The sequence below is a fragment of the Mesoplodon densirostris genome, chromosome 8, assembly GCF_025265405.1.
Source record: "Mesoplodon densirostris isolate mMesDen1 chromosome 8, mMesDen1 primary haplotype, whole genome shotgun sequence".
Lineage (NCBI taxonomy): Eukaryota > Metazoa > Chordata > Mammalia > Artiodactyla > Ziphiidae > Mesoplodon > Mesoplodon densirostris.
This window is the reverse complement of record NC_082668.1, coordinates 92,435,637-92,462,400: the sequence shown is the minus strand read 5'-3', so window position 1 is coordinate 92,462,400 and position 26,764 is coordinate 92,435,637. Positions and strand designations below refer to the sequence as shown.

The 26,764-nt window shown below is 40.1% G+C and overlaps 1 protein-coding gene across 1 annotated transcript in view; it reads left to right on the top strand.

Annotated features, from left to right (window-relative positions):
• Window positions 1–2,610: 2,610 nt before the first annotated feature.
• Window positions 2,611–26,764, top strand: part of OLA1 (Obg like ATPase 1) — a 168,659-nt gene continuing 144,505 nt past the window's right edge. The window contains exons 1-2 of the mRNA XM_060106347.1: window positions 2,611–2,770; window positions 4,054–4,154. Coding sequence (XP_059962330.1) covers window positions 4,054–4,154 — 101 coding nt within the window. The 5' untranslated portion in view covers window positions 2,611–2,770. The remainder of the gene's footprint in view (window positions 2,771–4,053; window positions 4,155–26,764) is intronic.

Below are 26,764 nucleotides of genomic sequence, written 5' to 3'. Positions count from 1 at the left end.
TCTCTGAGACATGCCTGCTTCATTAGTAGAGAGAGGTCATGCACAGAGATGTTTCTACTATGTGACCTCTACCCACCTGACCAAGGCTGACTGGACCCTTGGTAGAACTTTACCTAAACCAGGCCAATCAGATCCTCTTTCTCGTGAATATGAATTGACCCCCAGTGAGTGCGAGTGTGTAGCATTTCCCCCAGTGAGTTGGAAATGGATTCTTATTATTGGGCAACTGTTAGCAGCAGCTATTGGCCACTCCTGAAGCTCTGCCTAGCTCACTGACATCGGTGCGACCTGCTTTGTCAAAGCACTTTAAAGGTGGTGAAAAGTGCAAGTAAAAGTCGTAGCTGCAAATAGAGAAACAGGTAACTGACTCAGGGACTTGATAGTGTGAATTGAAGGGAACAGGTAGATCGCAGAGATATTGAGATTGAAGAAGGAGCAAGATCTGGCTAAAAGACAGTGATAACTTGAAGATAATTCTACTATTCCACGACTGGGGAACATTTTCAATTAGTATTGGAGTGGCTGGTTGCTGGGCAGATTGGGCTCTCTGGGATTCTTGAGCTTTTCAGGTAATGGTTCCTCTCTTTTCACAAGCAGCAGTGTGAAAGTCAACTATAGAACTTCACTACTAAACAGTAAACAATTTAGGAATTACTTTTTTTTTTTTTTTTTTTTAAAGAAGATGTTGGGGGTAGGAGTTTTTATTAATTAATTTATTTATTTTTGCTGTGTTGGGTCTTCGTTTCTGTGCGAGGGCTTTCTCTAGTTGCGGCAAGCGGGAGCCACTCTTCATCGCGGTCCGCGGGCCTCTCACTATCGCGGCCTCTTGTTGCGGAGCACAGGCTCCAGACGCGCAGGCTCAGTAGTCGTGGCTCACGGGCCTAGTCGCTCCGCGGCATGCGGGATCCTCCCAGACCAGGGCTCGAACCCGTGTCCCCTGCATTAGCAGGCAGATTCTCAACCACTGCGCCACCAGGGAAGCCCCTAGGAATTACTTTGTAAGGGCTATTCATAACCGTTTATACTGATGTTGGGTACAAAATGTGGGCTATTTAGCTTCCTTCTGTTTCGTAGCTACTGTGTACCCACACCCATTTTTATAAATACAAGGTATTGGTGACAAGGGAGCTAGATTGGGAGAATTTAAACAGTGCATATTTATCAATGACATAATGAAAAAATAATACAAAACCAAAATCAAATCAAGTTGCCCATGTCCTTGAGAATTTCCAAACTTATAGAAAAAGCTTTTTAACTTATCTCAGTAGATCACTCTCATAGGAAAGAGGAAAATGTTATGCAATTTTTTTTATCAATAATGGCTCCGTTGCTGCTTATAAAAAGTCCCTATTAGAATTTTGGCTGAAAGGGAACAGATTTTTCCATTTGATTGGGGCTTGAAATTTGGCTTCTGCCATTTGCCAGTTAGTTGTGTGACTCTATCCAAATTATATAACCTTTCTGATCTTGCTCCCACATCTGTAACATGGGCATACCCATACCAGCCAACTCAGATCTTTTCCTTTATTAGAAACTAGTCTCTTTGAAAGAAGCTTCTAAAAAAAGTGTCACAATTTTTGGACAAGTATTGCATTCACTGCAACAAATACTTGAATGCTGACTGAAGGCCAGGACCTAAATGAATGAATTCCTTCTACAGATGGAGCTCATGGTGCAGTCAGGTAGGGGTGAGATGAGATGAAACCCTAATATTAACAATAGCCTTTATTACTATTTATGAGCCTTTCCTATCTGTGTTGGGTACTGTTACTACAAGGTTTACACACATTATCTCATTTTATCCTCACAATAACCTCCTAAGGTGGGTCTCAATAGCCTCATTTTATCCCAGAGGAAACTGAAGCCCAGAGAGGTTATTTTGGTCAGGGTCAAACGGCTAATGGGTAGTGGAATCCAGATTGGAACCAACGTTTCCCAAATTCCAAAGGCTTCTGCTCTTAACCTTCCAGAGGAAAAGGAGCGGGATGTGTGTGGAAACTGGCTGTGTTAAACGCATTCTGAGATCCAGTGCCTGTAAAACGCCTGAAAAACAAGGCGACGAAGGACTCCTTAGATCATACCCTTAACCCTTTTTTCCGTTAAGAAAGTTTAACAGCTTCTCACCATCTGGATTGACTGAAGAGCGTTATAGGAAAAGAAGGCGAGCTGGGGCCGTGGTCCCCGAGGACTCAGCTGGCGGCCAAGCGGGGCTGGCGCGGCTGATCGCCAGACCTCAGGCGACCCGCCTCCGCGCGGGCGGTCAGGCCGAGGGTGCTTCGAGGTGAAGCGGCGGGTGAAGTGTGGGGCTGGAGGACGGCGAGCGAGCGTGTGCGGGAAACGCGGGGCGCGCACCGGGAAGGAAGCGGAGATCCGGGGCCGAGAAGCCCCACGTGTAGGGAGGGCGGAAGACGCGCGCGCCACCGGCTTAGGCCTGCAAGGACGGTTCTCCAGCTCCCGCCAACTCGGGCGCCGCGCAACCCCTCCCATCCTCTCCCGCCTCCCGCGGCCAAACCAATGGGCGGGACGGAATGGGGGGAGCGCGGGGCGGGGCGGGGTGGGGCGCGCGGCTTGCGCGCAGGTGCAGCCCGGCGCCCGGCCCGCCTGTTCCGCTGCCGCCGCCGCCGCCGCCGCCGCCGCCGCCGACGTGCATTCCGCTCGGCGGAGGGGCCGGGCCTGCGCTCTCTCCTCCTTCCTCCCCGCCTCCGGCTGCCGGTAGGACCCCGTTTCCCGCTGCCACTGGGAGCTTGTGTCATCGCCCGCCCTGAGCACGGTGAGGTCCTCAGGGAGCCTGTGGTCGCGCCCCCCGCCGCGTCTTTGACTCTCTGGCTCATTGCTCTGAGGCCGGCGTCCCGCCAGGGCTGGGTGGCCGATCTGGGCGGAGGGCGGCGTGGAGCGTGTGGATGAATGAGGCGCTCTCGGACTAGGCCGCGTGTCCCGGGAGCGGCCCAAGCCTCACCCGGCACGCTATGGGGAAAGCCTCCTCCGGAGGCGGGGACGGCCAGTGGCCCAGTCCAGAGGGGGAAGATGTTGGGTGGGACCTCGCTTTGGCTGGGCGGCCAGCCACTCCTTGGTAGGAGGCCAGAGGACTGGAAAGTCTCTGCTCGTGCAGCTGTGCTTCGGAGACCTGGGGTTTGGCTGGGAACAGGTGTGAGTTACAACCCTGAGAAGGGAGATTCCTGGCCCTCGGGGTCAGGGATCAGAGGCTATCAATTCGTGAGCAGGGCCTCAGCGTGGCCCCGGGAGGTTCAGCTGGAGCCAGAAGACAGGGATAGTTTTAATTCCCAGCTTATAAAACGTGAGGTTAGCAGTCCTCATTAGTTCAGTTTGCAGTACTAAAGTCAGCTCAATTTTGCCTGGAGAAACTTAGAGCCAGATTGTCAGGGACCGAGAAAGTTTCGACCTGTAAGTAAAAAGGCTTAGTAGATCCATTTACGACTAGAAGTAACCAAAGGGTGGATTCAGGAGGTTGCTTATAAGGGCTGATGAGTTGTACCTACAGTGCCAAAGGTGGAAGAGACTTGTTGGAAAGACCTTGATACCGGCATGTGTTCATTCATGCGAAAAATGGTGCTTGTGGGCGAAATGGGAAAGAACAGGTTCCAGATTGTGGGAATGGTTTGGTGGGAGGTGACTCGGTTGCTAGTGGTTCTAGAATGGATTTTCTTTGACACTCTTACCTGTGCTCCTGCTTCCAAATGCTTTCATTCATATAACCACATGTCAGGTTAAGAAAATGTTTTGTGAACAGTTTGGATGGAAGATTGGCAGCTAAATTTTATTTTTGATTTCTGGTGCCACATATTTTTAGATCAGTTTTCCAGGACTTCTCAGGAGTGACTGCTTTGACAACTACCAGAATCAGATCTGTTAACAGAACTTTTTTGTTTTCATTTTTGTTGAAAAATAAAGTGTGTCCATTTTAGATTGATAGATATAGTACGCTGTATTCTTAATCTATTATTCAATAATATATTGTGTGTGATGAAATGTGTTTTTGGTCAATGGGGACAGTAAAAAGTTTTGTTCATATGTATGTTTGTTTTGACATTTCAGATGCCCCCCAAAAAGGGAGGTGATGGAATTAAACCACCCCCAATCATTGGAAGATTTGGAACTTCCTTGAAAATTGGTATTGTTGGGTTGCCAAATGTTGGGTAGGTGAATGTTGGGCTTTTCTCATTTTCGTTTTGTAAATACTTTGGGTCTTGTTGTAGAAATGGGAACTCATGAGGTAATAAAAATTTAAATTGAAGAAAAGAGGCTAGGAAGCTGGACTATTAATATGTTGCAAAACAAGGTTTTCATTTACACTTCTCTTACTTTTGGTTTTCTGCACAGATACTGGGTTGAAACTTGAGTTACTTATATTGTTTATTTTGCTAAACTCAGAGGAAGAAGCAGTGGGATTTTAAACATCAAGTTGAACCAGATCAGCTCTGGTTCACCAGAAACACTGTTGGGAGATACACAGTATTGAATTTATGAAGAATTAGAGTAGTTTAAATTAGATTTTCATGCTGGCTGGCTCCGTAGGGTACTTAGGCTGGCTACCAGAGGCCATGCAGTAGGATACCTTAGGAAATAGTTTTAAAAGCCCCATTATAAATTGTATTAGATTTTTGGGAGATCAGGGATCAGATGGCTGAATTTTTACTAGAAAAGAAGGTGACAAGTTTGAACTTAATATTGCAAGTTGTGTGCTAAAAAGGTATCTGTTATAAAGTGGCTAAATCTGAAAGTTGTGAGAATAAAATTTTGAGTTTTGTAATGTTTAAAATTAAAGTGTATTATTACTGCAAATAAGACTAATTAGGAAATATTTGTGGGGTTTATTATATAAATCTGTACACATGCAACTTGGTTGTTCAAAGTCTACTTTTTCATTATTTGCCCTTCTATTTTAATACCTTTTACTAACCTTAAAATGTAAAATGTCTCAGAAGTGATTAGGGTGTACTAAGGATCCAATATGGATTTATTAAGGGGACGAAAAGTATTTTGGAATGTGCTTTAGGCTTTTAGATTGGTGGCAGGTAGGACAACCATGTTCTTTCACGTGTTCCTAGGAGCCCTTGTCATAGAGATTGCTTAGTGAATGGAGCATGGTGTGACCAAGTAAGGCAGTTCTGAAATTCTTGTAATGTAAAACATGGCAAGTGGGGCTGTCCTAATTTCAGTCTGGAGCTGGAGAGGTTTGCATTTTGAGGGGGTTTCCTGCTGTGTTATAGGCTGCTTGCAAAGTAAGACTAAATAGAGTGTGGGAATATAAGCAAAACAAATAATTAAGCAAAGTACTGTAGGGTGCTGTCAATAAACTTGAAAGCAAGATATGATCGTTATGTATGTTGTGAACTTTATTGTGTTAGTAAGCAAGACATAGTTTTTAGATATTAACATACTTCTCTCATTCTAGAATCATTTGGTGTTGTCAGTGTTCTGGATTTTGGCCATTCTAAGAGCTGTGTAGTGGTATTCCATTATTGTTTTAATTTGCATTTCCCTGATGACATATAATGTGAAGCATTTTTTCTTGTACTCATTTGCCATCTGTATATCTTCTATGGTGAGATGTGTGTTAAGATCTTTGGCCCATTTTTTAATCGGGTTGTTTGTTTTCTTATTGTTGAATTTTAAGAATTCTTTGTATATTTTGGATAACTGTCCTTTATCAGGTGTATCTTTTGCAAATATTTTCTCCCAGTCTGTGGCTTGTTTTCTCATTCTCTTGATGTTTCCACAGAGCAGAGGTTTTTCATTTTAATGAAGTCTACCTTATTATTATTTCTTTCATGGATCATGCCTTTGGTGTTGTATCTAAAAAGTCATTGCCATACCCCAGGTCATCTAGGTTTTTTTCTATCTTCTAGGAGTTTTATAGTTTTGCATTTTCATTTAGATCTGTGATTCATTTGAGTTAATTTTTGTGAAGGGTGTAAGGTCTGTATCTAGATTCTTTTTTTTGGCATGTGGATGTCCAGTTGTTCCAGCACCATTTGTTGAAAAGACTATCTTTGCTCCATCGTATTGCCTGTGCTTGAGAAACTACATTTTGATATTTCATCACGGGACGGCTCTTCTTGTTGCTACCACTGCATGAGATGCGATTAGTTTCAGTTGAAGGTGTCAGAAAACCCCAAGTAACTATGGCTTAAACAGAAGTTTCTTTTATGTAAAAGTGTAAATTTTACAGTCATAGATTGGTATATTGACCTTGCTTTATGAAATCTTAGAAACCCCAGCTTCTTGCACCTCATGCCTCAGCAATCCCAAGGGAATGGCCTTTCATTCTCATGGACCAAAGTGTTGTGAATTCCAGACAGCTGGTTATCCGAGGGGTGAAAGGACCAAACAACTTGCCCTGCAGTCTAAGAGGGACTTTTTTTTTTTCCTGTAAGCTGCCACACCATACTTCTGGTAATATTCCTTTGTTCAGATATAGTCATAAGAATTTACTTTCAAGGAAGGCTAGGATATGTAGTCTTTATTTTGATGGACATATGTTCAGTTAAAAATTCTGTTACTATGAAAGGAGGAAAGAATGAATATTGGGGGACAACTGTATACTCTGTTCCATTACTCAGCAACTGCCTCAGGAGAGTATTTGTCTTGCTTAGTTGATACTTCTGGGAATGTCCTTTGATTGTTCCTACAGCTTGCCTTTTCCCAATTTGCCAGAGTCGAACCACAAAGCTATGTACTGTTGTTGAGGAAAACATTGTAGGAAATGCTTTTTTAAAAAAAAATCACAGGGTAATTATGTTCAGTGTTTTACTTATCTATTTTTATGTAGGAAACCACTCCAAAAGTTTGTGGTTTAAAACGATAAATATTTATAATAATATTTCTCATGATTCTGTAGGTTAGCTGGGTGAGTCTACTGCTGGTCTCACTTGAGATCCTTCATGTGGCTGCATTCAGCTGGTGGCTAGTGAGGGTTGGAAGGTCCAAGATGGCCATACCCACAGGGCTGGGGCCTTATCAGGGTTGGCTGGAAGTCTAGAGAATTTCTATCTTCCCTTACCTTCCATTTCCCTTCCCTTCTTTCTCTCCAAGTGGTCTCCAGCCCAAACTTTTTTTTTTTTTTTTTTTTTTTTTGCAGTACGCGGGCCTCTCACTGTTGTGGCCTCTCCCGTTGAGGAGCACAGGCTCCTGACGCACAGGCTCAGTGGCCATGGCTCACGGGCCCAGCCGCTCCACGGCATGTGGGATCTTCCCGGACTGGGGCACGAACCCATGTCCCCTGCATCGGCAGGCGGACTCTCAACCACTGCGCCACCAGGGAAGCCCCAGCCCAAACTTTTTTATAGCATGGTGGCTGACTCCCAAGAGAGTGAAAATGTGCCAGTGGTACAAAACGCTCCCACCTATTTCTTTTAGCCAAAGCAAGTCGTGACACCAGCCCAGAGACAAGGAGGGAAGGGAAATGGACTCAGCCTCTTGAGGGGAGGAGTAGAAAAGAACATGTGGCCATCTTTAATCCATTGCATTCTACTGTTTTCCTAATATAGTTTTGTATGACACCCATTTGTTCCCTGGAGAGGTCTTACTGGCTCATTCTTAGCTTCTTGTTCTTACTGAAGAGGCTCCATTCTTGATTGCTTTGAGAAACTCACTGGAGGAAGATTAATCTCTAGGTGCTCAATTAATAATGCTCTTTTTTTTTTTTTTTTTTTTGTGGTATGCGGGCCTCTCACTGTTGTGGTCTCTCCCGTTGCGGAGCACAGGCTCCGGACGCACAGGCTCAGCGGCCATGGCTCACAGGCCCAGCCGCTCCGCGGCACGTGGGATCCTCCCGGATCGGGGCACGAACCCGTGTCCCCTGCATCAGCAGGTGGACTGTCAACCACTGCGCCACCAGGGAAGCCCTTAATAATGCTCTTTTTAATGCATATATTTATTTTTCATGCTGGTCAGTTGTTTTTCCAATATTTGATTATAAAAAATTTCATGTACAGAAAAGCCACTCACTTTTTATACAGAATAGTGTTTAGTATATATACATTATATATAAGAAACAACAAGCAATTATGTGTATTCTATCCTTGGGATAGATTATATTTTTCTTTTCTAATTTTAAAGTCTTAATAGTATCTTCCACTTGACTATTAATAATTTGTTTTTTGCAGATTGCTTGCATGAACTAGTTTGAAATTGATGTGGAAATGAAGGTACAGTGTGGTACAGATTGTGTATTTTAACTCTTTTGTAGGTCATTTAAGGCCTTTTAAAAATGTTTGCTTTTGACAAAAACTATAGCAAAAGGCAATAAAGACCTGATTGCCAAAGCTGGTACTCATTTTTTGTCCTTAACTTACTTAACCTCTCTGCCCTATTTGGCACTGTTAGTAACTCTCCACCTCTCTCAACTCCTCCTTCAGTCTTTTGTGCTTTCTACACTTCCTGTGTTTGCGCACTATATTAGGTTTCTGTCCTTGGCTGTCTTCTCTTTTATACTTTCTCCCTGGGCAGTCTCATCCTCTCCTACTTTTAATCATCTGTTGGCTTCTCTTTTCTAAATTTATATGTCCTGCTCAGGTTGCATCTGAGTTCCAGATTCATATATCTAACTGCCCTGAATATCTCCAGTTAAATGTCTACACCCAACACGTCTAAAACTGAGCTCATTGCCTCTTGCATTCCCTATCTTGGTTAATAATACTACTTTCCACCCAGATACTTGAGAGATTTATCTTTGCATCCTTTCCCCTCAGCTGTATTTTTCAGTAGGGCACCAAACCTGGTACCTGAATGTCTCTCTGATCTATTTTCTTCGTATCTTTTTGCCACTCATTTCTTACTTGAATTATTCCAGAGGCTTCTTAAGTGGGCTTTCTGTCAGGGCATTATCTATAGTAAATCTTTGTTTGTTTTGCCCCAGTGTTTTTTTGTTTGTTTGTTTTTGTTTTTTAAATTGAGGTATAACATATACAGTAAAATGCGAAAACTTTAAATGTACATATCAGATTTTTACACTTTAATTCACCCATGTAACCAGTACCCACATCAAGATCTAGAACAAATCCAGTGCCACAAAAGACTTCCTTGTACCCCTTCCCAGTTGGTACTATCCTTCCTAGGATAACCATATTCCAACTTCTGTTACCACATTGATTAGTTTGCCTGATACAGATGGAATCACACATTATGCACTCTTTATATCTTTTACAAGTCAACATTATGCCTGAGAGAGTATACACTGTATTTACCCATTTTGCTATTGATGGGCATTTGGGTTGTTCCCTTTTTTTGGTCTATTATGAATAGAGCTGCTTTGAACATTCACGTACATGTCTTTTGGTGGGTAGATCTAAGAACTCATTTCTGTTGGGTGCATGGATACACTTACCCCACTCACCCTATCCCCCGAACTCCCCACCTCTAGGAGTTAAATAGCTTTAGATACTGCCACATAATATTCCAAAGTGGTTATTCTAATTTATAGTGCTGGTATTGTAAAAAAGAGTTCTAATTTCTCTTCATCCTCACTAGCACTTGGTATTATCATTCTTTTTCATTTTGGCCGTACTTGTGTGTAGTATCATGATCGTTTTGCATACCTGTGACAGCTAATGATTTTGAACATCTTTTAATATGTTTACTGGACATCTTTTGTGAAGGATTTTTTTTCTTTTTAGTAATAATTAGGTGTTTTTTTATTCTGGATATGGGTTCCTTGTTGGATATGCATTAGAACTACCTCTTCCTAGTCTGTGTGACTTTTTGCTTAAGAGTAAATAAAAATTGTTTTTGAAGTAGTTTCACAATTAAAAAATTTCATACTTGCAAAACTAGTTAAAAAAATTCCTATATGAGGTCTGCTTACATTCCCCAAATGTTAACATAGTACAGTTATAAAAATCGGGAAATTAGCATTGATTTGCCAGTTGTCTCACTGATGTCCATTTTCTGGTCCAGGATCTAATCCAGAATTACGTATATGTTGCATTTAATTGTTGCTGTGTTCTCAGTTTCCTTTAACCTAGAACAGTTTCTCACTTTGTCTTTCATGTCCTTGACACTTTTGAGGAGTGCTGACCACTTATGGTAGGCTCTTAAACCTTGGGGTTTATCTAATATTTCCTTGTGATTAAATTCAAATTATGCATTTTTGGATGCAGAAGTGACATGTGCTTCTTAGTACATTATATCAGGAAGCACACAATGTTGATTTGTCTTGTTACTAGTGATTTTAACTTTGATCACTTATCTAAGGAGGTGTCTGACAAATTTCTTCACTGAAAAGTTTACTATATTTTCCATTGCAATTAATAAATATATCTTTTAGGGAGATACTTTGAAATTATGTAAATATTGTGTTTCTCATACTTTTGCCCCCCAGTTTTGGCGAGTATTAATGATTCTTGTTTGAAATAGTTATTATTGTGGTGTTTACCAAATGGAGATTTAAAAATTTCTGTTGGTCTTCTACATTTATAGAGGAGACAATTTATAGAAGGAACAATGGAAATTCTATTGTTTAGAATTCTATTGTTTAGAATTCTGTTGTTAAGAAGACCCCCCCATTTTCTCATGTAAATTACTTATAATTTGTTTATATCAGGATCAGTTTTTACTTTGTTGGTTATAATGCGTTACTGTTGTTATTTATTTTGTTGCTCAAATTGCCCATATTTGGCCATCAGGAGCCTTCCTGTTCACTGGTATTACTTTTGATGTGTCCTCTATTTTTTGAGTATTTTCTAGTTTCTAGCTCCACATTATGTTCCATGCTTATTTGTACTTTCTCTGTCCCAGCTTTGTAATAAACAAATTTTTCTGTTGACATATGTTTTCATCTCTCTTGGGTGTATACTTAGGAGTGGAATTTCTGGGTTTTATGTAACCGTATATTTAACTATTTGAGGAACTACCAAACTTTTCTAAAGCGAGTATGTCATTCTGTGTTCTTACCAGCAATGTATGTGGGTTCTGCTTTCCTCACATTCTCACCAATGCTTGTAATTATCTTTATTAAACATTTTTTAAATTGAGGTTTAGTTGATTTACAATATTATAGTAGTTTCAGGTGTGCAACACAGTGATTCAAAATTTTTATAGATTATACTTCATTTATAGTTATTATAAAATATTGGCTATATCCCTTGTGCTGTACAATATATCCTTGTAGCTTATTTATTTTATACATATTAGTTTGTACCTCTTACTCCCCTACCTGTATCTTGCCACTACACCCTTTCCCTGTCCTCACTGATAACCACTATTTTGTTTTCTATATCTTCATTTTGATTTCATTTTATTTCAGATATTTTATTTTTTATACTATAGTTCTGTCTGGATAGTTTTCATATTTTTTCATTCCTCATTATCTTTACCTGTGAGTCTGTTTATTTTTTGTTATCTTCACTGGTTTGTTTTGTTTTTTAGATTCCACATATAAGTGATAATATACAGTATTTGTCTTTCTCTGCCTGACTTATTTCACTAAGCATAATACCCTCCAGGTCCAGGCACATTGTTGCAAATGGCAGAATTTCTTTCTTTGTATTTTAATGGCTGAGTAGTATTCCATTGTGTGTGTGTGTGTGTGTGTGTGGTGTGTATCTCATGTTATCTTTATCCCTTTATCTGTTCATGGACACTTAGTTTGCTTCCATATCTTGGCTATTGTAAATAATGGTGCTATGAACACTGGGGTGTATGTATCTTTTAGAATTAGTGTTTTCATTTTCTTTGGATATGTACCCAAGAAGTGGAATTGGTGGATCATATGGTAGTTCTACTTTTAGTTTTTTGAGGAACCTGCATGCTGTTTTCCACAGTGGTTGCAGCAATTTATGTTCCCACCAACAGTGTACAGGGTTCTTTTTTCTCCACATTCTAGCCAGTATTTGTTATTTGTGGTCTCTGATTGTTATCATCTTTTTAATTATAGCGAAGGCGTGAAGTGGTATCTCATTGTGGTTTTGAATTGCATTTCCTTGATCCCTAATAATATTGAGCATCTTTTCATGTGCTTATTATGCCTTCATTTTGGAAAGATTTTCATTGGGAATTCCAGGAACAGTTTTTCTTTCAGCACATTGAAGGTATCTTCCATTTTCTTCTAGCTTTCTAATGAGAAGTCTGTTGTCGTTATTATCTTGGTTTCTTTGTACATAATGTGTTGGTTTTTTTTTTTTCCTATACCTTTCTTTAAAATTTTCTCTTTACTACTGGTTTTCAGAAATTTGATTTTCATATGCATTGATGTGGTTTTCCTTATGCCTCTTTTGCTTGGGGTCTGTTGAGATTTTAGGCTTGTGAGTTTATGATTTTCATTAAATTTGTAAAATATTTGGCCAGAGCATTTCTTCAAATGCTCTTTTCTCCCCCTCTCCTCCTTTCCCTTCCTCTCCCTCTGAGACTTTTATGACATATGGGTTAGTCCTCTAGGTAATATTCTACTGAAGCTCTGGTTATGTTTTTGTCCAATTGTTTCCCCCTGTGCTTCATTTGATAGCTGCTATTGTTCTGTCTTCATGTTCACTGATCTTTTCTGCAGTGTCTAATCTACAGTTAGTCACATCCAGTGTGTTTCATTTCAATTCAATTTTTTCAGATACTGTATTTTTTTTTTTTTTTTTTTTTCTGTACGCGGGCCTCTCACTGTTGTGGCCTCTCCCGTTGCGGAGCACAGGCTCTGGACGCGCAGGCTCAGCAGCCATGGCTCACGGGCCCAGCCACTCCACAGCATGTGGGATCTTCCCGGACCGGGGCACGAACCCGTGTCCCCTGCATCGGCAGGTGGACTCTCAACCACTGCGCCACCAGGGAAGCCCCAGATACTGTATTTTTAATACAATAGTTCTGTCTGGATGGTTTTCATTTTTCATTTAATGCCTCATTATCTTCATATTTACCTCTATATCCTTCAGAAAAATTTTTAAAAATCTATTACATTTATTTTAAGGTCCTCGTCTGCTAATTCCATCATCTCTATCATTACTGGGTTTGTGTTTATTGACTTTTATCTTGCTTTGGATCTATATTTTCCTGCTTCTTTGCACGCCTGTTAATTTTTATTGGATTCCAGATGCTGGATTTTATGTTGAGTGCTGAATGTATTCCTTTAATGAGTGTTGGACTTTGTTCTGGCATTTAGTTTTTGTGTATCATTTTGATTGTTTTGAGGCTGTTTATTATATTTTCTTATGATGAGTTCATAATATTTTTTGCTCTGGTGCTACTTTAGCTCTGATACTAAGATGTGACTCTTTGAGGACTCTATCCAAGTTCCCTTATATTATTATATCTTTCTCTGCTCTGGATGATGGGGATGTGAACTGTTCCAAGCTCTGTGTGAACCTGAGAAGTGTTCACTGTGCTTCTTTTGAGTGTTTTTTTCTCCTGGCCTTTGGAGACTGAGCTTCCTCATGTACAAATATTACTGAGACACATTCTTGAAGATACCTTCTGCTTATCTCCAGAGCCCTCTCTCTGTGCAGCTGCTTCCTTTCTAGTATACTGTCCTGTAAATTTTAGCTACTTTGGCCTGCTCAAACTCTCATCTCAGTCTCTTTAACTTGGCATGACTGCCGGGTTCTATTGGTTCCCCCTCCCTGTGCTGTGGCTTTGAAATCACCTTTAGGCAGTAAGCTAGGGTAGTTTTAGAGCTTAGTTCATTTGTTGTTCTCACAGGGCACACAGTCCTGTGCTACATACTGTCCTCTGTTTGAAAACTGTTGATTTCATGTTTTATCTGATTTCCTAGCTCTTTGTGTCAGGAGGGCAGTTCCATAAATAGAAGGGGAAGCAAAATTCCCCAATAACATTTAAATGAACTTAAATCTTATTGTATACTTTTCAGTATTCCAGGGTGCCTCCTCTTTCATGGAAATTCGTGACTTGGGAATTATTTGTTTTCTTTTTTAATTTTTTTTTTTTTTTTTTTTTTTTTGCGGTACGCGGGCCTCTCACTGTTGTGGCCTCTCCCGTTGCGGAGCACAGGTTCCGGACGCGCAGGCTCACCGGCCATGGCTCACGGGCCCAGCCGCTCCGTGGCATGTGGGATCTTCCCAGACCGGGGCACGAACCCGTGTCCCCTGCATCGGCAGGCGGACTCTCAACCACTGCGCCACCAGGGAAGCCCTTTTAATATGTTTTGAATAATCTTTTGGACAATGGATCTGCTCTCCCACTCACTCTTTCCTGTTATCAACAGTAATTGTGTACCTTAAAAGTACTTCATAATTTACTTTCTGTTAAATCTTTTAATTTTCATTGTTTATTTTTCAGAATTCTGGTCACTTTTTTTGTTTCTATTTTCACAATTTTTTTTTGCATTTTTTAAAATTAGTTATCCATTTTATACATATTAGTGTATATATGTCAATCCCAATCTCCCAGTGCATCACACCAGCCCCCACCCACTACTTCCCCCCTTAGTGTAGGAACTTGTTCCTACATCTGTGTCTCAATTTCTGCCCTACAAACTGGTTCATCTGTACCATTTTTCTAGGTTCCACATATATGCGTTAATATACAATATTTGTTTTTCACTTTCTGACTTACTTCACTCTGTATGACGGTCTCTAGATCCATCCCTGTCTCTACAAATGACCCAATTTCGTTCCTTTTTATTGCTGAGTAATATTCCATTGTATATATGTACCACATCTTTATCCATTCGTCTGTCGATGGGCATTTAGGTTGCTTCCATGTCCTGGCTATTGTAAACAGTGCTGCAATGAACATCGGGGTGCATGTGTCTTTTTGAATTATGGTTTTCTCTGGTTATGTGCCCAGTAGTGGGATTGCTGGGTCATATGGTAATTCTATTTTCAGTTTTTTAAGGAACCTCCATACTATTCTCCATAATGGCTGTATCAATTTACATTCCGACCAACAGTGCAAGAGGGTTCTCTTTTATCCACACTCTCTCCAGCATTTATTGTTTGTAGATTTTTTGATGATGGCCATTCTGACTGGTGTGAGGTGATACCTCATGGTAGTTTTGATTTGCATTTCTCTAATAATTAGTGATGTTGAGCAGCTTTTCATGTGCTTCTTGGCCATCTGTATGTCTTCTTTGGAGAAATGTCTGTTTAGGTCTTCTGCCCATTTTTGGATTGGGTTATTTTTTTTTAATATTGAGCTGCATGAGCTGTTTATATATTTTGGAGATTAACCCTTTGTCCGTTGATTCGTTTGCAAATATTTTTCTCCCATTCTGAGGATTGTCTTTTTGTCTTGTTTGTAGTTTCTTTGCTGTGCAAAAGCTTTTAAGTTTCATTAGGTCCCATTTGTTTATTTTAGTTTTTATTTCCATTACTCTAGGGGGTGGATCAAAAAAGATCTTGCTGTGATTTATGTCAAAGAGTGTTCTTCCTATGTTTTCCTCTAAGAGTTTTATAGTGTCCGGTCTTGCATTTAGGTCTCGAATCCATTTTGAGTTTATTTTTGTGTATGGTGTTAGGGAGTGTTCTAATTTCATTCTTTTACATGTAGCTGTCCAGTTTTCCCAGCACCACTTATTGAAGAGACTGTCTTTTCTCCATTTTATATCCTTGCCTCCTTTGTCATAGATTGCTTGACGATAGGTGTGTGTGTTTATCTCTGGGCTTTATATCCTGTTCCATTGATTTATATTTCTGTTTTTGTGCCAGTACCGTATTGTCTTGATTACTGGCTTTGTAGTATAGTCTGAAGTCAGGGAGTCTGATTCCTCCAGCTCTGTTTTTTTCCCTCAAGACCTCTTTGGCTATTTGGGGTCTTTTGTGTCTCCATACAAATTTTAAGATTTTTTATTCTAGTTCTGTAAAAAATGCCATTGGTAATTGGATAGGGATTGCATTGATTCTGTAGATTGCTTTGGGTAGTATGGTCATTTTCACAATATTGATTCTTCTAATCCAAGAACATGGTATATCTCTCCATCTGTTTGTATCAGCTTTAATTTGTTTCATCAGCATCTTATAGTTTTCTGCATACAGGTCTTTTGTCTCCCTAGGTAGGTTTATTCCTAGGTATTTTATTCTTTTTGTTGCAATGGTAAATGGGAGTGTTCCCTTAATTTCTTTTTCAAATTTTTCATCATTAGTGTATAGGAATGCAAGAGATTTTTGTGCATTAATTTTGTATCCTGCAACTTTACCAGATTCATTGACTAGCTCTAGTAGTTTTCTGGTGGCATCTTTAGGATTCTCTATGTATAGTTTCATGTCATCTGCAAACAGTGACAGTTTTTACTTCTTCTTTTCCAATTTGTATTCCTTTTATTTCTTTTTTCTTCTCTAATTGCCGTGGCTAGGACTTCCAAAACTATGTTGAATAATAGTGGTGAGAGTGGACATCTTTGTCTTGTTCCTGATTTTAGAGGAAATGCTTTCAGTTTTTCACCATTGAGAATGATGTTTGCTCTGGGTTTGTCGTATATGGCCTTTATTATGTTGAGGTAGGTTCCCTCTATGCCCACTTTCTGGAGAGTGTTTATCATAAGTGGGTGTTGAATTTTGTCAAAACCTTTTTCTGCATCTACTGAGACGATCACATGGTTTTTATTCTTCAGTTTCTTAATATGGTGTATCACCTTGATTGATTTGCATATATTGAAGAATCCTTGCATCCCTGGGATAAATCCCACTTGATCATGGTGTATGAGCCTTTTAATGGGTTGTTGGATTCTTTTTGCTAGAAATTTGTTGAGGATTTTCGTATCTATATTCATGAGTGATATTGGTCTGTAATTTTCTTTTTTTGTAGTATCTTTGTCTGGTTTTGGTATCAGGGTGATGGTGGCCTCATAGAATGAGTTTGGGAGTGTTCCTTCCTCTGCAATTGTTTGGAAGAGTTTGAGAAGGATGGGTGTTAGCTCTTCTCTAAATGTTTGATAGAATTCACCTGTGAAGCCATCTGGTCCTGGACTTTTGTTTGTTGAAAGACTTTTAATCATGGTTTCAATTTCATTACTTGTGATTGGTCTTTTCATATTTTCTGTTTCTTCCTGATTCAGTGTTGGAAGGTTATACCTTTCTAAGAATTTGTCCATTTCTTCCAGGTTGTCCATTTTATTGGCATAGGGTTTCTTGTAGTAGTCTCTTAGGATGCTTTGTATTTCTGCTGTGTCTGTTGTTACTTCTCCTTTTTCATTTCTAATTTTATTGACTTGAGTCCTCTCCCTCTTTTTCTGGATGAGTCTGGCTAATGGTTTATCAATTTTGTTTATCTTCTCAAAGAACCAGCTTTTAGTTTCATTGATCTTTGCTATTGTTTTCTTCGTTTCTATTTCATTTATTTCTGCTCTGATCTTTATGATTTCTTTCCTTCTCCTAACTTTGGGTTTTGTTTGTTCTTCTTTCTCTAGTTCTTTAGGTGTAAGGTTAGATTGTTTACATGAGATCTTTCTTGTTTCTTGAGGTAGGATTGTATTGCTATAAACTTCCCTCTTAGAACTGCTTTTGCTACATCCCATAGGTTTCGGATCATAGTGGTTTCATTATCATTTGTCTCTAGGTATTTTTTGATTCCCTCTTTGATTTCTTCAATAATCTCTTGGTTATTTAGTAACATGTTGTTTAGCCTCCATGTGTTTGTGTTTTTTACATTTTTTCCCCTGTAATTGATTTCTAATCTCATAGCATTGTGGTCAGAAAAGATGTTTGATATGATTTCAATATTCTTAAATTTACCGAGGCTTGATTTGTGATCCAAGATGTGATCTGTCCTGGAGAATGTTCCATGTGCACTTGAGAAGAAAGTGTAATCTGCTATTTTGGATGGAATGTCCTATAAATATCCATTAAATCTATCTGGTCTATTGTGTCATTTAAAGCTTGTGTTTCCTTATTAATTTTCCATTTGGATGATCTGTCCATTGGTGTAAGTGAGGTGTTCAAGTCCCCCACTATTATTGTGTTACTGTCAATTTTCTCTTTTATAGCTGTTAGCAGTTGCCTTATGTATTGAGGTGCTCCTATGTTGGGTGCATATATATTTATAATTGTTATATCTTCTTCTTGGATTTATTCCTTGATCATTATGTAGTGTCCTTCCTTGTCTCTTGTAACATTCGTTATTTTAAAGTCTGTTTTTTGTGATATGAGTATTGCTACTCCAGCTTTCTTTTGATTTCCATTTACATGGAATACCTTTTTCCATCCCCTCACTTTCAGTGTGTATGTGTCCCTAGGTCTGAAGTGGGTCTCTTGTATACAACATATATATGGGCCTTGTTTTTGTATCCATTCAGCAAGCCTGTGTCTTTTGGTATGAGCATTTAATCCATTCACGTTTAAGGCAATTATCGATATGTATGTTCCTATTACCATTTTCTTAATTGTTATGAGTTTGTTTTGTAGGTCCTTTTCTTCTCTTGTGTTTCCCACTTAGAGACGTTCCTTCGACATTTGTTGTAGAGCGGGTTTGGTGGTGCTGAATTCTTTTAGCTTTTGCTTGTCTGTAAAGCTTTTGATTTCTCCATCAAATGTGAATGAGATCCTTGCCGGGTAGAGTAATCTTGGTTGTAGTTTCTTCTCTTTCATCACTTTAAATATGTCATGCCAGTCCCTTCTGGCTTCTAGAGTTTCTGCTGAGAAATCAGCTGTTAACCTTATGGGAGTTCCCTTGTATGTTATTTGTCATTTTTCCCTTGCTGCTTCAATAATTTTTCTTTGTCTTTAATTTTTGCTAATTTGATTACTATGTGTCTCGGTATGTTTCTCCTTGGGTTTTTCCTGTATGGGACTCTCTGTGCTTCCTGGGCTTGGGTGACTGTTTCCTTTCCCATGTTAGGGAAGTTTTCAACTATAATCTCTTCAAATGTTTTCTCTGGTCCTTTCTCTCTCTCTTCTCCTTCTGGGACCCCTGTATTGCGAATGTTCTTGTGTTTAATGTTGTCCCAGAGGTCTCTTAGGCTGTCTTCATTTCTTTTCATTCTTTTTTCTTTATTCTGTTCCGCAGTAATGAATTCCACCATTCTGTCTTCCAGGTCACTTATCCATTCTTTGGCCTCAGTTATTCTGCTATTGATTCCTTGTAGTGTATTTCTCACTTCAGTTATTGTATTGTTCATCTCTGTTTGTTTGTTCTTTAATTCTTCTAGGTTTTTGTTAAACATTTCTTGCATCTTTTCGATCTTTGCCTCCATTCTTTTTCCGACGTCCTGTATCATCTTAACTATCATTATTCTGAATTCTTTTTCTTGAAGGTTGCCTATCTCCACTTCATTTAGTTGTTTTTGTGGGGTTTTATCTTTTTCCTTCATCTGGTACATAGCCCTCTGCCTTTTCATCTTGTCTGTCTTTCTGTGAATGTGGTTTTTGTTCCACAGACTGCAGGTTTGTAGTTCTTCTTGCTTCTGCTGTCTGCCCTCTGGTGGATGAGGCTATCTAAGAGTCTTGTGCACGCTTCCTGATGGGAGGGACTGGTGGTGGGTAGAAGTGGGTGTTGTTCTGGTGGGCAGAGCTTAGTAAAACTTTAATCTGCCTGTCTGCTGATGGGTGGGGCTGGGTTCCCTCCCTCTTGGTTGTTTGGCCTGAGGGGATCCAACTCTGGAGCCTACCCTGGCTCTTTGGTGGGGTAATGTTGGGCTCTGGGAGAGCTCACGCCAAGGAGTAATTCCCAGAAATTCTGCTGCCAGTGTCCTTGTCCTCATGGTGAGACACAGCCACCCCTGCCTCTGCAGGAGACCCTCCAACACTAGCAGGTAGGTGTGGCTCAGTCTCCTGTGGGGTCACTGCTCCTTCCCCTGGGTCCCAGTGCACACACTACTTCGTGTGTGCCCTCCAAGAGTGGAGTCTCTGTTTCCCCCAGTTCTGTCAAAGTCCTGCAATCATGGGCCTCCCTGGTGGCGCAAGTGGTTGAGAGTCCGCCTGCCGATGCAGGGGATACGGGTTCGTGCCCCGGTCTGGGAGGATCCCATATGCCGCGGAGCGGCTGGGCCCGTGAGCCATGGCCGCTGAGCCTGCGCGTCCGGAGCCTGTGCTCCGCAACGGGGGAGGCCACAACAGTGAGAGGCCCGCATACCGCAAAAAAAAAAAAAAAAAAAAAAAAAGTCCTGCAATCATTTCCCGCTAGCCTTCAAAGTCTGATTCTCTGCGAATTCCTCCTCCTGTTGCCAGACTCCCAGGTTGGGAGGCCTGAAATGGGGCTCAGAACCTTCACTCCAGTGGGTGGACTTCTGTGGTATAAGTGTTCTCCAGTCTGTGAGTCACCCACCCAGCAGTTATGGGATTTGATTTTATTGTGATTGCGCCCCTCCTACTGTCTCTTTGTGGTTTCTTCTTTGTCTTTGGATGTGGGGTGTCTTTTTTGGTGAGTTCCAGTGTCTTCCTGTTGATGATTGTTCAGCAGTTAGTTGTGATTCCGGTGCACTTGCAAGAGGGAGTGAGAGCCCGTCCTTGTACTCCACCATCTTGAACCTAAGCCTGGTCACTGTTGCTATATCATATAATTTCAGATTTTTTTTTTCGCTCATTTATTTATTTACTATTAACTATAGACTTTTTTGGATTTCACCAGTTTTCCCGCTAATGTCCTTTTTCTTTTCCTGTACAGACCTTTTAAAGGTCATGAAAAATTTCATTTACTTTTGAAAAGTTCTATTCTGGTATTTTGTATAATGCCTCTCAGTTGCCGTTTGATGTTTTCTCATGCTGTGGACTTTTTCTTTATCCATTCCTCTGCTGATAGACATTAGTGCTGCTTCCACCTTTTGGTTATGGTGAATAATGCTGCAGTGAACATGAGTGTGCAAATATCACTTTGAGATCCTGCTTTTAATTATTTTGGGTAAATACCCTGAAGTGGAGTTGCTGGATCACATGGTAATTCTATTTTTAGTTTTTTGAGGAACCTTCATACTGTTTTCCATAGCAGCTGTACCATTTTACATTCCACCAACAGTGTACCAGAGTTCTAATTTGTCTACGTCTTGGCCAACACTTGTTTTCTGTTTTTTTTTTTTTTTTTTTCTTTTTGCGGTATGCGGGCCTCTCACTGTTGTGGCCTCTCCCGTTGCGGAGCACAGGCTCCGGATGCGCAGGCCCAGCGGCCATGGCTCACGGGCCCAGCCGCTCCGCGGCACATGGGATCCTCCCAGACCGGGGCACGAACCCGCATCCCCTGCATCGGCAGGCGGACTCTCAACCACTGCGCCACCAGGGAGGCCCTGTTTTCTGTTTTTTTGATAGTGACTGTCTTAATGGGTGTGAGATGATACCTCATTGTGGTTTTGATTTGCATTTTCCTGATGATTGGTGACGTTGAGCATCTTTTCATATATTTATTGGCTATTTGTTTATCTTCTGTGGAGAAATGTCTATTGAGGTCCTTTGCTACTTTTTTTTTTTTTTTTTTTTTTTTTTTTTTTTGCGGTATGCGGGCCTCTCACTGTTGTGGCCTCCCCCGTTGCGGAGCACAGGCTCCGGACGCGCAGGCTCCGGACGCGCAGGCTCAGCGGCCATGGCTCACGGGCCCAGCCGCTCCGCGGCACATGGGATCCTCCCAGACCGGGGCACGAACCCGCATCCCCTGCATCGGCAGGCGGACTCTCAACCACTTGCGCCACCAGGGAGGCCCTGCTACTTTTTAATGTTACTTTTTAAAGTTACTTTTGTGTTGTTGTTAAGTTATAGGAGTTCTTTATACATTCTGGATATTAACTGTTTATCAGACATGTGATTTGTAATTATTTTTTCCCATTCTATAGGTTACCTTTCACTCTGTTGATTGTTTCTTTTTTTTTTTTTCTTTGCATTACGTGGGCCTCTCACTGCTGTGGCCTCTCCCGGTGCGGAGCACAGGCTCCAGATGCGCAGCCCCAGCGTCCATGGCTCACGGGCCCAGCCGCTCCGCGGCATGTGGGATCCTCTCGGACCGGGGCATGAACCCGCATTCCCTGCATCGGCAGGCGGATTCTCAACCACTGCGCCACCAGGGAAGCCCGATTGTTTCTTCTGATGTGCAGTTTTTAAGTTTGATGTAGTCTCATTTTTTTTCTAATTTTGCTTTTGTTGCTTGTCCTTTTGGTGTCATATCTCAGAAATAATTGCCAAATCCAATGTTACAAAGTTTTTCCCCTACATTTCCTTTTTTGACTTTTATAGTTTTAGGCTCTACCTTTAGGTCTGCAATCCATTTTGAGTTAATTTTTGTGTATGGTGTAAGGTAAGGGTCTTCATTCCTTTGCATGTGGCTATCCAGTTTTCTCAGTGTCTTTTATTGAAGAGACTGTCTTTTCCCCATTGTGTGGTCTTGATACCCTTGTCAAAGATTATCTGACTGTATATGGGAGGATTTATTTCTGGGCTCTCTATTCTGTTCCACTGGTATATGGGTCCATCTTTATGTCAGTTCCACACTATTTGGATTACTGTAGTTTTATAATATATTTTGGTATCAGAAATCACACAATAGACTTTTGGGAAGAACACTGTGGAGGTGAAGTGCCTTTCTCATTGTGTCATATTGAGGGGCTATATGATAGCAACATGATTTGTCACTGGTGATGTTAACCTTGATCGTTTGGTTAAGGTGGTGTCTGCTAGATTTCTCCACTGTAAAATTATCCTTTTTCTTTTCGATAGGCTGTTCCTTAGAAGCAAGTCACTAAGTCCAACCCATTCTCAAGGGGAGGGGAATTAAGCTCCACCTCCTGAAGGAATGAGTATCAAAGAATTTGTGGACATTTGTTAAAATCACCACAGTAATTAATTAATATTATGGGGGAAAGGTATCTTGAGGCTATTTAAATATTCTGTTTCTTAAAGTTTCCCCAGCTAAACTTTATCACTCCTTAGTGGATTTTGCCTGCAGCAATTATTAGTGTGGTGTTCTAATGGTGATATTCTACTTCTCTTATTCCTTTTACGTTTATTATTTGGAATTCTTCTGTATGGAATGTTTTTCTTTTCCCCTACAATTAGTTATTTATTCAGTCATTTTTATAGTTCTATTTAGACTCAGTGAAATTTTTTTTATTCTTTGGGTTTTAATCCAATATTGTCAGTATTTATTTTGTTGCTCAAATTGTTCAGATTTGGTCATTGGGAACTCCTTTAAGTTGCGTCTTATGTCCTTTTTACATGCCTCCATCTTATTTTTCCATTCTTTTTGTTTTTTCCCTTTCTTTTTTTTTCCTGTCTTTTTTTTTTTTTTTTTCTTTTCAAGCATTTCCTTACTCTCTGACACTGTAAGATATTTCAGGCTAATAGTGTATTTTTCGTGTCCCAGCCTTGTCTCCAGAGAGCCTTGGTTTCTTTTATCAAAGAATGGTATTTAGAAACTAAGACTTGGGCTCTAGATCTGCTGGGGTGTTACTTCTTTTAAGCCCTCTCACCTGATAGAATTAGGGAAAATATGTGGTTATACTAACCCATGTATACACACATTGGTATTTATTCCTGTCATTTTTTTTTCTGTATCTAGCAGATAGATACTTTTTGACAGTTTAGTTATATCTAAATTCAAAACATTTCGAAAGAACATTCTACTTTTTTCCATGCTTTTGGTTGTGTGTTGTATGAATGGTTAATTCAGAATGCTGGGGGAGTTTGCATTGGTATCCTGACTTCCCTATACATATTATAATTTTGCATAAGGTTTTAGATAAAACATATATTCAGTCAGATTTACTTATTACAGTAAAATATATAATTTCAAAAATAAAGTATTTAGGTCTTAAGTGGAGGGGGCATACATTAAGTCTAGCCACTCTTTTTTTTAATGATATCATTGCTGAAATAATATTTATGTAAACCTGTTCTTGCATAAGATCCCTACAATTTTGAATCTTATACTTTCAAGCTTCAATAATAACCTTATAAGGGATCTGAATGTGTGTGTGTGTGTGTGTGTGTGTAAAATCCTCATTTCACAAAAAGCCTTATGGGCTTTACCACTTCAATTTAAGTCAAAACTTTAAAATTCTTTGCTTTTGCAAGGCTTTTCTTTAATAGATTTGAATAGATCAAAATGTCTTAACTTGCCGCCAAAGGCTGTACTAATAATCCTTAGAAAATTTTCTTTTTCCTTCTTCCTTTTTACTTTTTTGTACTTACAAAGCTATTGGAAGGTACAGATTACTTGGACTTTATGAAATTTAAAATCATGTCCAAGATGAGGTGATCTGTGAAAATGGAGATGTCTTCCATGTTTAGTTTGACTGCATGTAAGAATTTTTTTAGCCTAAGAGATAATGGGACTTTCTTTTCTGTATTTTTACTGTCTAATATGTTTTAAGGGGTAAACTTTTTTCTTTAGTATTAAACATATTTATGTCCAGGTAGGCAGTCAAAAATACAGTACTTAATAAAACCAATAAATTTGAAAATAACTCCATGAACTCTCTATGGACTTTTTTTTTTTTTTGCAGTACGCGGGCCCCTCACCGTTGTGGCCTCTCCTGTTTCGGAGCGCAGGCTCCAGACACGCAGGCTCAGCGGCCATGGCTCACGGGCCCAGCCGCTCCGTGGCATGTGGGATCCTCCCAGACTGGGGCACGAACCTGTGTCCCCTGCATCGGCAGGCAGACTCCCAACCACTGCGCCATCAGGGAAGCCTCTGGACTTTTTATATTGCAATTACTTTGACTGTGGTAATAGCAACGAGCAGTTTGTTATCTACAGTATACAAAAATACAACTGCACTTTTTTTCCCCCAAGAAAGGCACAAATGTCTTGTAAGTGGATTAATTAATATATTTAAATTTTCCTTGAAGTATTTTTTTTTTTTTTTTTTTTTGCGGTACGCAGGCCTCTCACCGCTGCGGCCTCTCCCCGCCGCGGAGTACAGGCTCCGGACGCGCAGGCTCAACGGCCATGGCTCACGGGCCCAGCCGCTGTGCGGCATGCGGGATCCTCCCATACCGGGGCACGAACCCGCGTCCCCTGCATCGGCAGGCAGACTCCCAACCACTGCGCCACCAGGGAAGCGCCCTTGAAGTATTTTTATTGTACCATTATTTTGTAATATTGTTGTTGCAGGTATGCAATATTTTAGTTACATTTTATTTATTTTATTTTTTATTTTTATTTGTTGGCTGCACCGCGCAGCTTCTGGGATCTTAGTTCCCTGACCAGGGATTGAATCCGCGCCCTTGGCAGTGAAAACGTGGAATTGTAACCACTGGACCACCAGGGAATTCCCTTTACTTACATTTTCGGTAAATAAGGACTTGTGGATTGTTCTGGCAACCTAAGTATCACTTCTTATGTTTTATTTTTGTGTAGGGAGGGGAATAAGGTATGGAGCGTATTACTCTCCAGTTCATTTACTTCAGTACACTTTTGTAATTCTCCCTTTTGGGAGCAATATCCTGAGGGGAAAACTGGTCATGTTCTTGAGGTCCATCCTCCAAGTCTTCTCCTAATTCTTTGCTGGGTTCCCTGTACTCCAGCATCAGCTTACGTGAGTAAACCTGTTCTTGCATAAGAGAGATCCCTGGATTCTTGGCCGCCTTACTTTGCCTAGAATGGGCAAATGTCCATTTTCCAGATTCTTAGCCCCTTCAAACAGATACTTTCTGTATTCTGCATTTAAATGGCTTTTCTAGTTCTGGGTGAGAGTTCTAGTCTGCTGTTAGCTTTTGCATCTCACCCAGAAGCAGAATTTCCTCCCTCCACCAGTTGACTTGTTAGAGAAATCTGGATGTTTGTCTTACAGAATTTTCCAAAGTCCAAATTTTCTTAATTGCATCTATGTGGTGTCATTTAATATGTTCTTCTGTCCTCTGTACTTTCTGTTAAGTGATAGTAATATCTAAAGGCTTGATCAGGTAAGTTTCAGGTAATTTTTGATCATATAATTTTTTATGTCAGGAATACTTGAAAGATGATGTACATAATAGTTAGGAGGTACTTTCTTGGGGGGAGACAGTTAATGATCACTGGTGATAATTACCCAATTCATTAGTTCCTTAGTGGTTGCAAAATGGTGGTATTCTAAGTTTTTTATTCTTTTTTCATTTATCAGCTGGAATATGTCTATAAAAGAATCTTTTCTTCATCAACTCTTTGTTACTCTAAAAGTGCAGTTTATATAGGAAAGACACAATGAATGTTTTACTCAACGGTTATCAGAAGGATCAGTCAATCACCTAGCATCATTAAAAGGTAGCCAGAGAGGGTTTTTTTTTCTTTTTTTTGATTTTGTTTTGTTAAGGTTTATTAACAACTCATGGATATGAAGTTATTTGATTTGTTATAGTTCATTGTAGCTATCCTTAAAGATGCTCAGATTGACCCATCTTTGGCCTGTGGGCCTATTCAGATTGGCTCCAGAGTGCTTTTGATAGGACTCTATGGCCTTCAGTAGGTTCCTTGTTTTCCCTTGGGGAAAAATTGTTTGAGCTTCATCTTGTATACTTCTGGTCCCAGACCTGGAACTAGTAATTTCTCCAAGAAGTTCTCATTATTTTTAATGGACATGGCATTTAAGGATCATAATTTGAATGTGAGTTTTTTTTAAAAAAATTATCTGCCTTATTTTATATATTAATTTTTAAAATTGTATTAATCTTCAGTGTCTTTCTTGAAATAGATGGACTATAACTTGATAAATATACAGACTATTTTAAATTAAGTACTATGACATTTATCTTAACAGGATTGAAAAGAAAAGCTATCTCTATAGGAACTAGTAATTTCCTCTTAATTATCATTCCTAGAGTTCTGGGATTGTTACCAGGCTCTTAGAGGTTACCAGCATAAATTCTACAACAGTCAGTATTATTCAGTGAGTTGTTAAATGAGTTAAAATACTGGGGCCTACACCAAATCTGGAAAGAGGCCTGGTAGTGCATGCCTTTAAATTCTCAGCTGAGTCTGTT